The sequence below is a fragment of the Crocodylus porosus genome, unplaced genomic scaffold (genome assembly GCF_001723895.1).
Source record: "Crocodylus porosus isolate Cpor-Errol unplaced genomic scaffold, CroPor_comp1, whole genome shotgun sequence".
In the NCBI taxonomy this organism is placed as follows: Eukaryota; Metazoa; Chordata; order Crocodylia; family Crocodylidae; genus Crocodylus; species Crocodylus porosus.
This window is the reverse complement of record NW_017728945.1, coordinates 622,811-638,166: the sequence shown is the minus strand read 5'-3', so window position 1 is coordinate 638,166 and position 15,356 is coordinate 622,811. Positions and strand designations below refer to the sequence as shown.

Here is a 15,356-nt window from a genome sequence, read left to right as displayed (position 1 = left end):
AGGGGCAGAACAGACTGGGGCTAGAGGGCCTGTTCTCCAGGTCCTAGGGTGGAGGGGCGCTGGGCAAGGTCTCCATGGAGGGCATGTGTGGCTACTTGTTGGATGGATAGGTGGAGGGGCTTTGGCTGGCACTCTGGGTCTTTGCACAATCCTTTTCTTCTGTCCTGTCTAGCTACAAAGGGGCAAAGTGTGCAGGTAGGACACAAACCACAGCAGATCAGCAGGGTTGAGCACTGCAGAGAACTTGGAGGGGGAGGGTGCAAAACGTTTGTGTGACCGCAGGCAAACCCAGGGGTTTTCTGAGTCCCTGGGCTGACCGTTTATCCCCTTCCCATCCTGTCCTCCCTCCCGACATGTCAAGGGTCTCGGCGCGTCTGTGACGCTGGGGAAATGATGGGCTCTGAGGCTGCGACTTCAAATGATACGGAAGGGGGAGGAATTGGGTGAAATGGGAAGTTCTCTCCAGCGGTCATTCCCCTCGGGAGGAGGGACGAGTACGAGATGGAGGCCAGCTCAGACGTGGGACGATGCTCTCGGGTCTGGAGAGTCACGAAAGGGCCTGGGATCTGCGAGCAGTGGTGGTAAGAGTCTGTAGCTGGGACGTTTTCCTCCTGACCCCGACCCTGCCTCCCCAAACCCAGTTGAGCTGTGGCAGACGAGAGCGTTCCTGGGAAGAGGGAGCAAGAGCACTGCAGCTGCTGCCGCTGCTGGTAATTAACATTTGAGGAATTGCAGATCTTCATTAGGAGAACAATTAGATTAACGAGAGAGCCAGAGTCCAGGCGGCAGTGGAAATAAAAACCGCCCCAGCGTCCTGGCCTGGCCCAGGAGACGAGCTGGCACGCTGGAGGGTAGAGCAGGGTGGGATGGAGCGTGCAGGCAGGAGAGGAAATGAAGTTGCTCGTATCTGAGCAGCAACAGACTCATTAACAGAAGGGGGTGGGGGGGAGGAGGATCATTACAGAGAGGAAAAGGCAACCCAAGTTTGTCATAAATATTCAAGGCCGCACAAACCCCCGTGTTCCTTAGCAGCGTCTGGTTATTAGCCAAGGGAGCGTCAGGGGGAGGGCACAGGGGCTGAGCGAGGTCCTGGACTTGCATCATTAAAAGCTCTAATTGGGCTCCTTTTTACTGGAGCCACAACCCTTCCCTCCTAAAAGCCTCCCCTGTCCCCCGCGTGGAAGCAGGGTGCTCTTGTTCTCCTCTCTGGCCCCTGCCTCGGTTTCACCTGCTTCCCAGGGAGCCTAGCAGAGGGAGGGGGAGAAGCTCTCTGCCTCTGATTATCAGGCCAAGGATGGAGGAAGATCCAGCAGCCTCTCTCCAGCAAGAGCTTTGCTCATCAGACATGTTAATCTAGCTGGGGGTGACGGTGCCCTTTGCTGGGAGCAGCCTGCCCGAGGGCCCTGGGCCACGCGACCCGCTGCACGTCCCTCGGAAGAGCTGTGCTCCGAGGGTCGGCCCGTCTCCCTGCGGCTTGCGTTGTAGCGCTCTTTGTCTGGGCTTGCAAACAGCGTTTTATTTGCAGGGAGGAACTGCCTCCAGTGAAACACGCTGCTCCAGCCCAGAGGTGCCATTTTACTGCTTTTCGCAGCCCGCTTTCTGCGTTGAAAGATGAGATGGAGATGTGGAGGTGGGAGGCAGGTAGGACCTGTCCAGCAGGGCCGTCCCGTGCATGCAGCCCCTGAAACGCAGGACGCTGAGGATGAAAGGACGAGGAATTTGACACCAGGGGCTCCTGAGCAAACCCCAGGTCTTTCAAGAAAAATCCCCTGTGACTTTTTCTGCTTCTCTTCAGAAAGAAGAAGGGCTTCGGCAAAAACCACAGCACTGGGGCAAGTTGCACGAAACTCGTTCCTGCTTGTGAAGCTAAAGGGCATGGGCAGGGCTGCTGAGGTTGAAACCATCAGGCTTGAGGAGGGAGGGAGCAGCTTTGTGGTTAAGGCAATAGACTGGACTGTAAGTTGGTTCCTGGCTCTGCTACAGACTTCCCGTGTCACCTTTGGCAAGTCTCTTAACCCTTTCTAGCTTTCAGGACTCTTATGGGAATTCATTGCCAGGTTACAGGGGTGATAGTCTGACATTTCTGCTTGTACATAAGCTGCTGAGCAGAACAAAGACTATGAGGGGGTGTATAACCAGGTGGAAAATGGCCTGACCCACCTTATAATGCCCAAGCATGGAATTTCCTTGAGGCAAAGGGAGTCAGCAGCAGACGGGTAGGAACAAGCAACTCTTTCAGCAAAACCTTCTGTTTCTCTGTCTCTCCTGCCTCCACTTGTATGGAAGACCCTCACACAGCCACAGGCGCTTGGCTGGCTCGCAGACAGGTCTTCCCATCACTTCGGGCGCAAGGGGCTGCACAGATGAATTGACCTCATTCCTGCCTTCCCCTTGACCTGCCAGATAAATTTGCCATTGGAGAATACTGCATCGGGATGAAACTGAGGAAAACACTTCTGGTCTCTCGGGCTAGGGACAGACATTGCACACAAACCGGGTTTAGGTGATCAGAAACGGGTTTAAACCTGCATCAGAACAGATGTTCAGTGCACAGACACTGGTTCTGAAGGTGGCTGAAACTGGTTTGAGATGACCCTGACTGAACGTAGCATCGGACTTAACTGATTTGGCTCCAGTCAGCTTATGTCTGTCCCAGACCGTGCCGGTCATGGCTGGCAATGAGGAAGGCAGAGTTGCCTCTCGAGAGGAGGGAGTGGAGAGCTGCGGTGCAGAGTCGAAGGAGAAGCATTAATAAATGGAGTTTGTGTCACGGAGAAGCAAAGGAGGCGTCACACCTTTGGCATCCTTTTGCAAGTCACTTTTTGTAAATACAGAAAAGAGGCTTTTCCCTTTAAGACAAGTGCAGCTCCCTGCCCTTCACTAATTGACAGGGACAAGAAAGTTGCATTTCCCTGCCATTCCAGATGGCGCAGAGAGAATAAAAGCATGTTCTGCAATATGGCGGCTCGTGCGTGTCCTAAGAAAGAGATTTGCTCTTGGCCCCATTCCTGTTTGGCTCGCTGCCTCCAAAGATGGACAAGTCATTACTGAACGCTCATTCTCTAGCTGGGCAGGCACAGGGGTCGTTGCAGGCACTTGGGCTCTGAAAAGCTTCCTGTAATGGTGCTCATTAACAGGGAAAGAATCTGCTTTGATGAGGCAGTGCTCTTCCTGCCTGGCAAAAACTGGAGAAAAGCAGTGGGCTCCTGGCCCTGCCTTATTTCACTGCACACCAGATCTGTGAAACTGCAGGGTGAAGGCTTTTAAGTGTTGAATTCATTGCACACTTGTTAGAGTTATCACATGCATGGGTGTGCATGTTTGTGTGCATGCATTGCAGCCTTCCACGTTCACCCTGGATTTTGGTAGTCCAGGTACAAAAGCTGCTTGCAGACTTTTACCAGGATGATTTGCAATGAAAAAAAAATCCTAGTGACTTGACTTGCTGGCCAGAAAAATAACCTGTCCCTAGAGGTGGCTTTTTTGCAAAACTGGTGTTGCAGGTGGTTTTCTCAGAGTTCCCCACCAGATTTTTCTTTCTTTTTGTTTTTAAAAAAGCTCTATGAAAGGAACAGAAGGACCCTCAAAATGCTTGTAAACATAGGATGCCTGTCCTTTGTGCGGTAGATGTACTGTGCATGGGTTGCCTTCCAGTGGAATAAAGCTACTTTGGGGTTGGATTGGCATTAAAATTGCACCACTGCAGGAAAGGACGAAAGAGCATCTCTGATGCACCTGAGATGAGCAGGCAGGGTGAAGCTACCCGAGTTGGACCCGTGGCTTGGATGAGGAGGCTGATGTTCCAGTATGTGAGCAGGCGCTCGGCTTTGCATCTGAACCGGAAGATAAAAGTTGCAGCAGAAAAGTTGAGTCCCCCACCTTCCCCCCAACACAGCCCCTGAGAGGAAAGAGGTCTCCTTGACTTGTTTGTCATCGTCTGGCACCATTTGGTGGTGGTTGCATTCTGTGTCTTCCTGAGGCTCTGCCCTGCGCATTGGATCAAAGAGATGGGGCAGAAAAAAGGGAAAACAGGCCCGGAGTGGAGACATGACTCGCCCAAGGTCACACAGCAAGCCAGTGGCAGAGCTGGGAATAAGACCCAGGGCTTCTGGTTCCCAGTTCCCCCTCCTCCTAGGCCGGACCAACACTGCTTTCCACACCAAGTGCTGACCCCGTGTGATCCCAGCTCAGCTCTCGCGTTCAGGGCGTGATGCATGTTTTCTTCTCCTTCCCCTAATCTGCCTCTGGCCCGTGGTCTGAGACGGAGGACTTCTGCCAGGGCAAGAGCAGGGATTTGCCCATCTTCTGCCTTGCCAGCATGTTGGGGATGCACAGAACCAAATCCTCTTAACCCCTCTCTGCGCAAGCAGGCCAGCAAAAAAAAAAAAAGGGGTCTCTAGGGAGGAGATGTGAGGTTGAGGGAAGGGGAGTAGGCAACTGCACCTGGTGAGATGTGGGTGAGGAACCGGATCCAATTCCCAACCCCACCAACCACCTTGAGGAGTGGGCTCTCGTAACCTCCCGTCCCTCTCTGTCACGACGGGAGCAAGTGGTTGGGCAGGATCTCTCTGACAGCCACCGCGGGTTGGGGTCGAGCAAGGCAAGTAAATGATCACCCGTGCAGAGGCAAAGGCAAAGCTCGGCCCTGCAAAAGGAGGCTTCATTCAAGCAGGCTGGAAATACAGGAGTTTTCCCTTCTCCCGCCCTGGTTTAGCCAGCAAGCAAGCAGACATCTCTCTCTCTCCTGTCGGCTTTGTACGCTGGAGCAGGGCTTCCAATTAAGAGCTCGGAGGAGCCCGAGCACAGATGAAGATAACAAAAGGAGGCTATCGATCAGCCCTCGGGTGTAATGAGAAGGCCGTTCTAGCGAGAGGGTCTAGTGACATCTTCAGCCAGCGTTGCGCCTTGAGTCGGAGTTGACGGAGCACCCAGACATCCCTAATTAACTCCCGCTTCTCTTTTTTGGTTTGCCACTTGATTTTCTAGGGGGTCCAGGCTGGGGAAGGAGGCTTCCTTCTTCCTGGGAGAGAGAAACTTTTCTTCTTGTCGCAACTGCCAAGGGCAGAGGTCGCTGGATGAGCAGCTCTGCTCTGCCTGCCGCAATGCTGCGCTTTTGGCCTAGAATAAGGGGGGAGGGGGGTTAGAGGTCAGTCTCGGATGTCCTTCGTGGCCTACATGTTGGAGCTGCCAACAGCCTTTGCAGAGCAGCCGATTAGCACAACGGGCATCCCCTCTGGTGCAGATGCTTCCAGCAAGACTGGGCAGTAGCCACTCGTGGTTTGGAGGCACCCCTGTGTTGTGCCTGATTTGCAGCGGGAACCGGCGTAGATCACTTTGGCTCCCAACCATAAATAGGTGTTGTGGGGCTTTGCCCCCAGCCCTTCCCATTTTGCTAGAGGGGAGTGGGGTTGTTTCATGCTAGGAAGGAGTCGGGTCCTGGGAGTGGAGGTATCCTCCTGTGGAAGAGATGGAAACCAGTGGCCTAGATGCATTTCTTGGCAGGGGGTATCAGCCTGGATCCTGTTTCTGACCCTTGGTCAACCCTGCGGACTAAGCATGTTTCTGAATGAAGTCGTAAGGGGCAAGACAATGAGTTAACATTGCTGAAAGCCTGGCTGAGCAGTGGTGGCGGAGTGCTTGGGTCTTTCTGGCCCAGCTGCCTACCAAAAACGTTATTAAGTCATATTTTTATTTATTAACATGGGCTTTATCGGAGGCAGGAGCCGTGTGCTCCCCCCACTCCTCTGTGGGACAGGCACTCGGGCCCTCGGAAAGGCGATTGCAATCTTCTCCCTCGGGCCACCCAGGACCGGAGAGCTCCACTAGAAAAGGGGGTCCCCATCACTGGGGCAGAAACCTCCGAGGCAGGGACGGTGTGTGAAGGAGGGGACACATCATGCACTTGCTTGTTAAATCCGGGGCCCAAACCCTACAGCACCGCTTGCGGCCGTAAGTGAACCCGCAGGTCCATAGCGCTGGCCAACTTGGCCGCTAGCAATTTTCCGGTCTCCTAGGAGGGATGTTGCATACGTGCAGTTACCGTGGATGGGCGCATTTATGGTGGATTAATAATTGATGCGCGTGTGTATTATTTAGATGTGCTCTGCGCTCATCCCAGGCTGCAGGCTGGTTACGCTTTGGATAGAAGACCTCGTTCTTCCTCTTTAAAGAACCGGTTCGCCATCCTCGGTCATTTGAGTCCATCGCATAAACAAACCCCAGCCCACCTCGGCTGCCCCGACAGGCTCTGTCTACGCAACGTATTGAGCACCGGAGTCACCCGAGGCTGCGTCCGCAGCCCCTAAGCGGATGAGGGCGGCCTTCCTCTCCTCCCCAGGGATCGTTTTGGTTGTGGTGGGGCGTCCCTCTTCGAGCATGTGTGTTTTTTCTGTGCACAAGTGCGTGTGCATCCAGAATGGTTGTGTTTCTGTTCAGCGAATGGCCGGGGGTGCGTTTAGCTTCATTCTCCTGCAGGCTTGCCGATACCCAGCTTTCGCCTTTGGGGGCTTTAGGTAGTGCACTGTGCTGATGTTGCCATGAGATAATGATGATTGATGATTGTTTACACAGTCCTGTTGGCATGTGCGTGGCAAGCTTAGAGACGAAACGCAGCCCGTGCCCCAAGGAGCTCCCCGGCTCCATCAGGCATCTGGACTGAGGAGTTGATCATGAATGACAAAAAAAAAAAAGAAGGAAAAAATGAGACGGAGAAATGCTGTACAAGAAATGCAAAGTATTAAAGTGAGCCAAAAGGCGATGTCATCCCCAATGCTGTCAGCAGCTCAGCACTGATCTGGAGTGATTTGGTGGTAAATGCTGAAGGGTCTCATGTCTGTGTGTACGCACGAGAGAGAGAGACGAGGGGGTGGGGAGGATGCTATGGGCCTGCTTCTACATTGCCTTGTGCCTTGTACTGTCATTTCGGCCAGTGCAGAAGAAAGTTGCCCGGCTGGGTTATTTCGAGCCTGCTTTGCGCTGCTGTAGGGGACCGCCCGGGGTCCTGGGCAGGTCCGCGCTATCCCAGGCGACACCAGCAGTGCTTCTCCGAGCTGTCTCCTCCGGGGCTGCTCAGCACCCCTGCTGAAAGGAGCAAGGAAAGGTGGATGCGGTGTAGGGGAGCCGCAGCTCAGCTCTGTTCGGAGCCTGATGCCGGCGGGTCTCTGGGGACCCTAGCCTGTCTCACTCGGGTCTCTCTCCAAAGAGACGCTGCAGATGCGCGGCTGATGCTTGGCGGCGGCCGGGGGCGGCATTCTTGCCACGGGCTTTGTTATAACGCAAGGGGTCGTTCTGGGTCCTCCTGCCTTCGTGTTGGCGGGGCTGCTGCGCCGAGCGAGCCGGCGCTGCCGTGGTGCGTATTTGCATTTAGCAAGGCGGGCGCAGCGGGACTGGCACTTCCCCGGTTCTTCTCCCATCCTTTGCTGATCCAGCTGCTCTGCAAGTCCACTTTGTGGCCACAGTGGCTGTTTCCTCTGCCCCCTTTCCATGCTACCCTGCGCCTGCTAAACACGTAGTGGACACAGCAAATTCATCACCACTTGTCAGAGCTGTCACCGTAGGGAAAATGGGGGGGGGAAAGTAATTTCTCCTGATGATTTAAACACAACTCAGACCTCTCCTGCCTGCCTCCCTCCCCAGCTGTAGCTTAACTCTCTGCGTACCTGGATGCCCTGCAGCAGCTGTGGAGAGCAAAGAGCATGGCGCCCCTTCCCTGGTCCCGTTGCCCCTGTTGCGTAGGGGCAGAGCTGGGCTGATTCAGTGTTTGCACGGAGCTGGGCCGCGAGTGCAGAAAACCCCAACTGGAGGCAAAGTCTGGAGAACGGGACCGGGAGTAAGCAGATCTGCCTTATGCTCCTGGCTCTGCCCCTTTCCTGATGGGCAACTTTAGGCAAGTCCTCTCCCTTGCTGCGCCGCAGCTCATCTGTAAAATGGACGTGATCTTTACTTTGTTAAGTGGTTTGAGACCCGTGATGGAAATGAGCTGTATAGGTGGCAGGCCTTTTACCATGATCAAAGGTCTGCCTCAGTTTCTCCATGGAGGATAACCTTCCTGCCTTTGGTAAATTAGTTTGGAGAGATTGCAGCATGGCGTTACTGCTGTATCCACTGAGGGGCTTTGCTGGTTGCTCTAGGACTGTCTGGATCCACCCCTGGGAGCTGAAACCTGTGGCTTGCATTTTCCAAAGGGGTTTGTGGAATTTGGGTTTTTGTTTGAGGGCCTTGATTTCTAGGGGAAGGGCTTGATTTTTTCCATGCAGTGTGGCTGTGTCTCTGTCCTCTGCATGGCATCTTGAGTGGGGCAACCAAACCCGCTAATTACTTTGGAAAATATAGGCTTGCCTTGGGGGTTTCATTTATTTATTTTGGAAGCACGCAGGGCTTTGGACGCCTCCGTGTTGTTGGAGATACTTGTATTGAGCCTGCTGCCTCTGAAAAACTCGGCGGTCCCCTCTGAGGATGGTGTTGCTGGTCACCCTGGGTGGGAAGCAATGTGCATCTTGGTTGGGATCAGCACACAGGAGAGCTCCAGGCCAGGACTTGCGGGGCGGGAGAGCCCGCTTTTCCCTTTGCTGGATTCAGTGGGAACGGGGACGTCCGCAGTGCATTTGTTTCCCTGTTGTGAGGGGAAGGGCGTGCAAATGAATGCCGGCTGTGCTTGGTCTTGCTTGTGCTCTTAAGGATTGCTAGCTAATTGAGCAGTGAGAATTGCATGTTGCACCCAGGGGCCCGGAGGTGGCAATGTAGGTGCAACAATTGCACGCAGGCCCCAATCTCAGTGGTGGCTTCTCTGTGGCTTCAAAGTGCCCCAACAGAGACCTGCTTTTGGAGCGTCAGAGGGACCCACATGCAGAGAGGGACCGGCGAGACTGCCCGCAAACAGGGTTGCCTGCTGGGGACTCTCAGATCGTCTCCAAGTGGGCAGATGCCCGCATCACGCAACCCGCCGGTGTTTTGGGTCACGTCTCGATTGGGTTGCTTGGGTGGGTCACACCACGCTGACTCGGGAAGGAGCGGGGAGAGAGGAACGCGCGGCCGGTTGTTTAGATGTCATATTTCATTTTTGGCAAGGAGATGAGGCTGGGTGGTTGATGTGCTAAAAGCCTTTTTTTTGTACGAAAAAGCTTGTCGGTGCAGGAAATGAGGTGACCCATTGCCCTTTATTAATGTGCAGTAAAAACTGAAGCGACGATGCCAGGAGGAGGAGGAAAGTTCCCCGTGCGGCCCCTTGCCTGGACAGTGCTGGCTATAATAGACTGTTAGGGCTGCACGGGAGCAATGTCCCAGAAAATGGAAAAAGCTCATTGTGGTGACAAGGGCCAGGGGAAAGTTTTTTTTGTGAGAAGCACTTCCCTCTTCCCTTTCAAATAGCGTTTCACCTCCACGTTCTCTGCAATTTTATTTTCATCTCAAGTTTGAAACATTGGCATTTGTTCTGGAGAGAAAAAGCAAACACGGGTTTCATTTCAGATCCTGTAAAGTGGACAGGATTTTCTTCATGGGATTTATTGCTTAGGTTCCCATCCCCCCAACTCACCTGGGCAATATAACTCTTGTATTTAGTATTCAAGGGAAAGAAGAGACGTTATATAGTTTGGGACAGCTTTGGATTCATCGCCTGGCCTACAGCCACCAGTTTGGGGCCGGAGGAGTTTGAGCATGATTGCTACTAGCAGAGTTTGCAACGCCGTCCCTCGTTAGGTAGCCAGAATTTAATTTCCTGCTGAGAACGGTGCTGGTTGCGCTGGTCCCTAGATAAACCCCTCCTCCTCGATCCCCTGGCTGGGATTTTCAAAGTAGCTTAAGGGAATTTAACTGTCCAACTCCCAGTGCAATGGGAGTCAATGGGAGTAAAATAGCCAAAAGCACCTTAGTGGCTTAGCCTAAGTCCCTTTGATTCTCATTGGGACTTAAGTGATTAAGTCAGTCTAGGTGCTTTGGAGAATTTTACCCTTCCAGCCTGCTTCCCTGAGGTCTCTGCAAATCCCAGCCTCCCTTGTCCGGGCCAGTTGTTTGGGGCCGCTCTGTCAGGCTATTTGCAGCAAACCAGGCTAAATGTAGTAAGTCTGGCCATGTGCACAGTGCTGTACAAGGCATGCAAAAATAGCTTGCACTCTGCAAACCACGAAAGGTCAGAGGCACTGGGGAAGGCCAAGAAAAGAACAAGTTTAAAGGGGGTTTTTAACTGTAATCGGTCTCTTTTCTTGTACACATAGTAGAGCTCGGACCGGGCTTGGGGCCTGAGCTTCACTCAACAGCACTGTCTAATCAAGCTTGACGAACGTCGGCCCTGCCTGAGCCACAGAAGGTCATAGGCACTTGTTAGACTTTCCAGGGCAGAAGAACTGTACGAGACCTGCTGTTGCACCTATTTTCTGCAGTGCCGATAGGTTGGCTGGGTGCTTTCCAGGCTGGCAGGATAACAAGACGCCTGTCCAAAGCACTTCGAGAAGGCAGACCGTGTACAGACGCAGGGCGGGAGGCGGGAAGTGATGAAATCAGTATGATGTGAGCATTACTCACGGCAGCTCCCCACTGCCCGTACCCATGTCGGGGGTGAGAGAGGGCTGCCAGCTGAACCCAAATAGTGCGCGTGTATATGGGAAAGCTGCCGGGAATACAAATGACAAGGATCTTTATCATTAGGGTCAGCAGCTTTCATTCTTCAGGGCGTCAGCTTCCACCTGCCTGAGGGCAGGAAGAAATGTCCGTGCCTGAAACGACGTGGGTTTGGGTGCAGCGTGAGGGCGTACGCCTTTCCCCACGGGTCCGGCAAGCAGCCCAGATGTACCGCTGGCATGTGCTGGTGCAACAGTCCAGGGGCCTATGAAAGAAAGACCTGGGGGCTTGGGCGTGGAGACTCTGGCACCCGGATTCATGAGCCCACCCCGTTCCAGGGCTGCCATTGCCAGGAGCCGTTGTGCAAAAGACAGCAAGAAAACAGAGCAGCTTTGGCTGCCTTTGCCTCCTCCTGAGCCTCCCCTTTGTTTGCACAGGGATCCGGATGGGTGCACATCTCGCCATCCTGATAATCCTGTGTCCAGGGGGAGACGAGCCCGGTGACGTACCTGCTCTGAAGGATGAGTTGCTGGATTGAGGTTGACGTGTCCTAATATCTCTGCCAGCACTTTCCATCTCCGTCAAGGGCTTCGGGAAGCACATTAGCACCAGAGCGGAAGTGTCACCCTCTGGCATCTCGTTCTCTAATCCCGGCGCTGTTGCAGCATCCCCATCACCAGCCCGTTATGTGGCATGAAACGCATCCCAGGGCCTGGAAGTGCAGGGCTGCCGGGCATCCCTCCCACCCCCGCGGTTCAGGTCCGGCAGACCATGCCAGATGACTTGTCTGAGCTAATTGCCGTTGCTCGGTGAAGGGTTGGGGGCGAGAGGGGAGCATTTTGGGCGGGGGGCGGCGTTGCTTCTCGGCTCTGGGCTGAAGGAGGCGCCTGGCTCTACATTCAGAGTCGCGCGGAGACCGCTAACAGCGCTTCTTCGGACCGCAGGGGGATTGCACTTAGATAAATACAAGCTGAACTTCTCAGTGGCAGGATGAGCGAGCCCAGGATTGAAATGTTAAACGCCAAAAAGCACCGGAGTTGGGAGAAATCCCTCCCAGCTGCCGGGGCGCAGAAGCTGCTCGATCACGGCTAGCAAGGGAGCGAGAAAAGGAGCCCGGCTGAAAGCAACTTGATTCGATTTATGTCGTGCGGCATTTACAGCACAGCCCGCCCGTAATGAGCAGTTGCCATCACAACTATTCATAATGCCCTCGAACTCTGCCTGCCTCGATTTAAAAAAAAAAAAAAAAACAACCCAGAAACAAAACCACAAAACACACACACTCCCCATTGTTCCTAGCCCAAGGGCCCTATGAAACCTGCCTGTTAAGTTTGCCTCTCGCCTTGCTGCACTTTTCTCGCAGAACAAACATTTCGGAATAACCCCCACGGCCGAGCCGGCCTTTCCTGTGTCTCGCAGACGTACGTACCCACGCACTCCTTCCAGCCTCCTCCCCCCGCAATGTTGGCTTAAAAAGCCATAAAAGAGAGAGACTGACAACCAGGAGTCCTGGTTTTCTCTCATTTTTAAAAAAAAAAAAAAAACCCCCCATTCTTGGTTTAAACAAAAGTAACCCCAAATCCACATTTTTCCACAATCAGAATGAAACACCATTATATATGTATCTATCTACTAGTGGTGTTTCATTTTAATCGTGGAAACATGGCTTTTGGGTTACTTTTTTTTTTTTTTCATCCAAAAAATTGGGGATTTTTTTTTTTTTAAATCAGAGGAAACCAGGAGCCCTGCTGACAACGCGCAGGGAGCGTGCTCTGATCTAAGAAGGACGAGCCCAGCATCGCCTGTTGGGTGGATGCTGCTCTGGGGGGTTGAACTTCCTAGGCTATAATATTTATGATCCTTCATATTTTCTTTCTTAATTCTCTAAAAACACCCGCCTTGATGTTTTACTAGCACAGACGGATTAAAACGCCCGTTTCGACGGCGTCTCCTGCTGATTTGGGACGGTGACAGCTCTCGGAGGGGCTAGGTTCCAGCGTATCCCTTTTAAAGCCTTTAATCGCTGCAAACTCTCTATCTCCCTCTGCTTTTCCAAAGGGCAGTAAACCCTGTTGTGTGTTTGTTCTTAAAGGAGGGAACTTCCAGCAGGAAAGAGCCTTCCCCAGATCTAAGGGGATCCTTTGTTAAAAGCAAATCCTTCCCCTTTGTCCTAGCATCTCGGGCCTGTTTGTAGTCAAACAGCTGGCATCTCCGCTGACAGCTCTGCTCCGAGACGGCTGCTGTCTCCCTCTTTCTGTGTTTTCGGAGGCGAAGCCTGACTTTCAAGCTAGAGAAAGTGTTCGAGCTATTGATAGCTCTGCTGCTGCGAGTACGGCCCCTGCCTGCCACTTCCACGGTGCAAAGGGAAAAGCGCCTGGCCACAAGTAGCCAGTTTGCACATCCCGCTGTCCCTGAACCACTGGCTGCCCCGGGCTTGGAGGAGGCAGCTCTTGTGCCAGCGACCTCCTCCCACCATGCAGCTCCGGGGGCGGGGGGGAATGGGCACGGTGGAGCAGACGTGCCCTACGTCATCCTCTGGTGGCTGAGCACCTGTAAGTCTTGCCCGGGCACTCAAGGTCTTGCAGCCAGGACCAGACCCCAACACCCGCTTCTGTATTGTAATAAGCAGCTGGAGACGAGAACGTGGCCCCAAATGTTTCTAATGCGCTTTTCCGATCGTGCTTGCTGAATAACTGATTGAGCAAGGATTTGCTCCCGCCTCTCCTGCGCCATCCTTTGTCGACACCGGGGTTAGATGCTTATGTTACGGTCTGGCTCAAATCAACCGACATGACTCCTGAGCCCTGTGAGGTGAGGAGGGATCATGAACCTCATTTACAGACGGAGAAAGTGAGGCAGAGAGGCACAGCTGTCAGGGAGGAGGCAGTCAAACCTGGAGGCCTCTCCCCTCCCTGCATTTATAGTCTAGGGACAATTTTTGCGCGTGCCCCAGGTGCTGGCCCAGCAGTGGGATTGGTACTCACTTGCCCGCAGGCGATGGCTGTGCTGCTCAGAGGGCCTGGCTGAGAGGGGAGAAGATCCCTCCCCAGACGCACACAGCTTCAGCAGCAGCTGTCAAAGATGGGCATGGTGGGGAAAACCATCCCAGTCCCCTGCTTCCTTGCTCCCCTCCTCCTGGGTTTTTTCTTTCTCACATTTTTTTTTGCATTTGCAAGTGTGGAAAATCCCCCTGGCAGAGGGTCTTGGGGCCCATCAGGTCAGATCATTGCACACCCCGTCGCCTGGCGCGCTGGTTGCTCGATGCTGCCTTTCTGTGGGGTCTGGGGAGGGAGGGTGGGTGGATTCGACTTTACACCCTGGCTCTGCAGGGGCCTTTGCCTCCTGCCTGCTCTCTCCTCTCATCTCCTGCCCTTGGCCCTTCCCTTGAGTGTGTGCCTTTGAGCGGCTCGCCATTTATCTACCGAAGCCATGAGCCCGGATGCATCGAGCTAATCCAGCAGCTGTTCCACACGGCTCCCAAGGAGGGGCCGTGCCCAGGTCTCTCCTTCCCATAGAGGCTCGCGTTTGCTCCCAGCCCTTCTAACCGCCCGCTCCTCTTGTGTCCGCAGGTGCTGACGTCGCTTCGGAGACGCCACGAGCTTTGCTGACCTGGAGCCTTCCCGGCGGGGGTCGGAGGCCGTTGCCAAGAATGAGGATCCTTCCCGGCCCTGGAATGTCTCCGTTCATCCCTCTCGTGACCCTCCTGTCCTCGCTCCTGATTGCTTGCGTGGCTGAAAGTAAGTGACCCCTCCTGCCCCTTTGCTCTGGCCTCCCTCGTGCCACCTTGCTTCCCTGTGCAAGGGGGACCGGGAGCGCGGCTCACTCAGGGATGGAGAAGGCCTGGTGACCAGCAGCATTGTCTTTTTTTTAAATGGCCGGTTACTATATCCCGCCCCCCCGGGCTTTTGCTTATCCCTAATTCACGAGTCTGCAGCCCTCCGACTGTTGTCCTACGCGTGAGATCATTGCTGCCCCGCGAGTCACTTCTGCAAGTCTCCATAGCCTGTTTAATCCATGCAATCTCCCCTGAGGCTCCCAAATTGGGAGGGGGGCAAGTAGTGTGCTGATACCTTTTGAGATTGATCCTGTTGTCTGTCCATACCCTTTCTAGCTTGGGGACTGATACGTGGAGCATGCAGAGACCCAGCAAACTCCTTTCATGTAGTCCTGTCCCCTTCTGCCCCCCAGCATCTGTCAGGCACTAACAGCCTGTGGTCCAGCGCTGACAATGGCGGGACTGAAACCAGCATCCGAAGCAAAGGTTTTGTTGCACCACCCCGCTGACTCAGCTGGTGCCAGAGTAACGCCGTTTTGTATCTTCTCTGCCTTTCAAGTACATCTGTGCCAAACCACAGCACCTTGCCTGTAAGGCTCCTTAGCGTGAAAGCCAGTCGCGGGGTGGGGGGGCAGCGGGAATATACATCTCCAGGCTGACCGAATTGTAACTTTTCTTCTCCCCCAGCAAAGCTGCTCGAAGCTGGTGAAGGGACTGCTCTGGTCGGCACAGTCCGGGCAGCTTTTAACACAATTGCTTCGTTATTGGAGTTTATTAAGAGGGTGCGTTCTCAGAGGATCGCAGGGATGGCAGGACCTTTGGTTGTCGTGTGCCCTGTCTTCTCAGGTGTGGATATGGCCGGGGCTTTGCCATCCTGTAGCACTGCACTCATCTCTCTGCTGTTTACCCCATAGCCCCTCCATGCAGGGAGGCTTGTGCCTATGTGGAAGGAGAATAAGGCCTTTCATTTTACTGTCCTCAAGTCATAAGGGGTGAGAGGTGAGCTGGCCCTCCAGGAGGTTCAGAA

General features: G+C 53.9%; 1 protein-coding gene across 16 annotated transcripts in view; it reads left to right on the top strand.

Moving 5' to 3' along the window:
- Window positions 1-15,356, top strand: part of PTPRS (protein tyrosine phosphatase, receptor type S) — a 162,744-nt gene that overhangs the window by 32,393 nt on the left and 114,995 nt on the right. For all 16 annotated transcript variants that reach the window (XM_019550566.1, XM_019550560.1, XM_019550558.1 and 13 more), the window contains exon 2: window positions 14,124-14,291. In XM_019550566.1, the coding sequence (XP_019406111.1) occupies window positions 14,124-14,291 (168 nt within the window). The remainder of the gene's footprint in view (window positions 1-14,123; window positions 14,292-15,356) is intronic.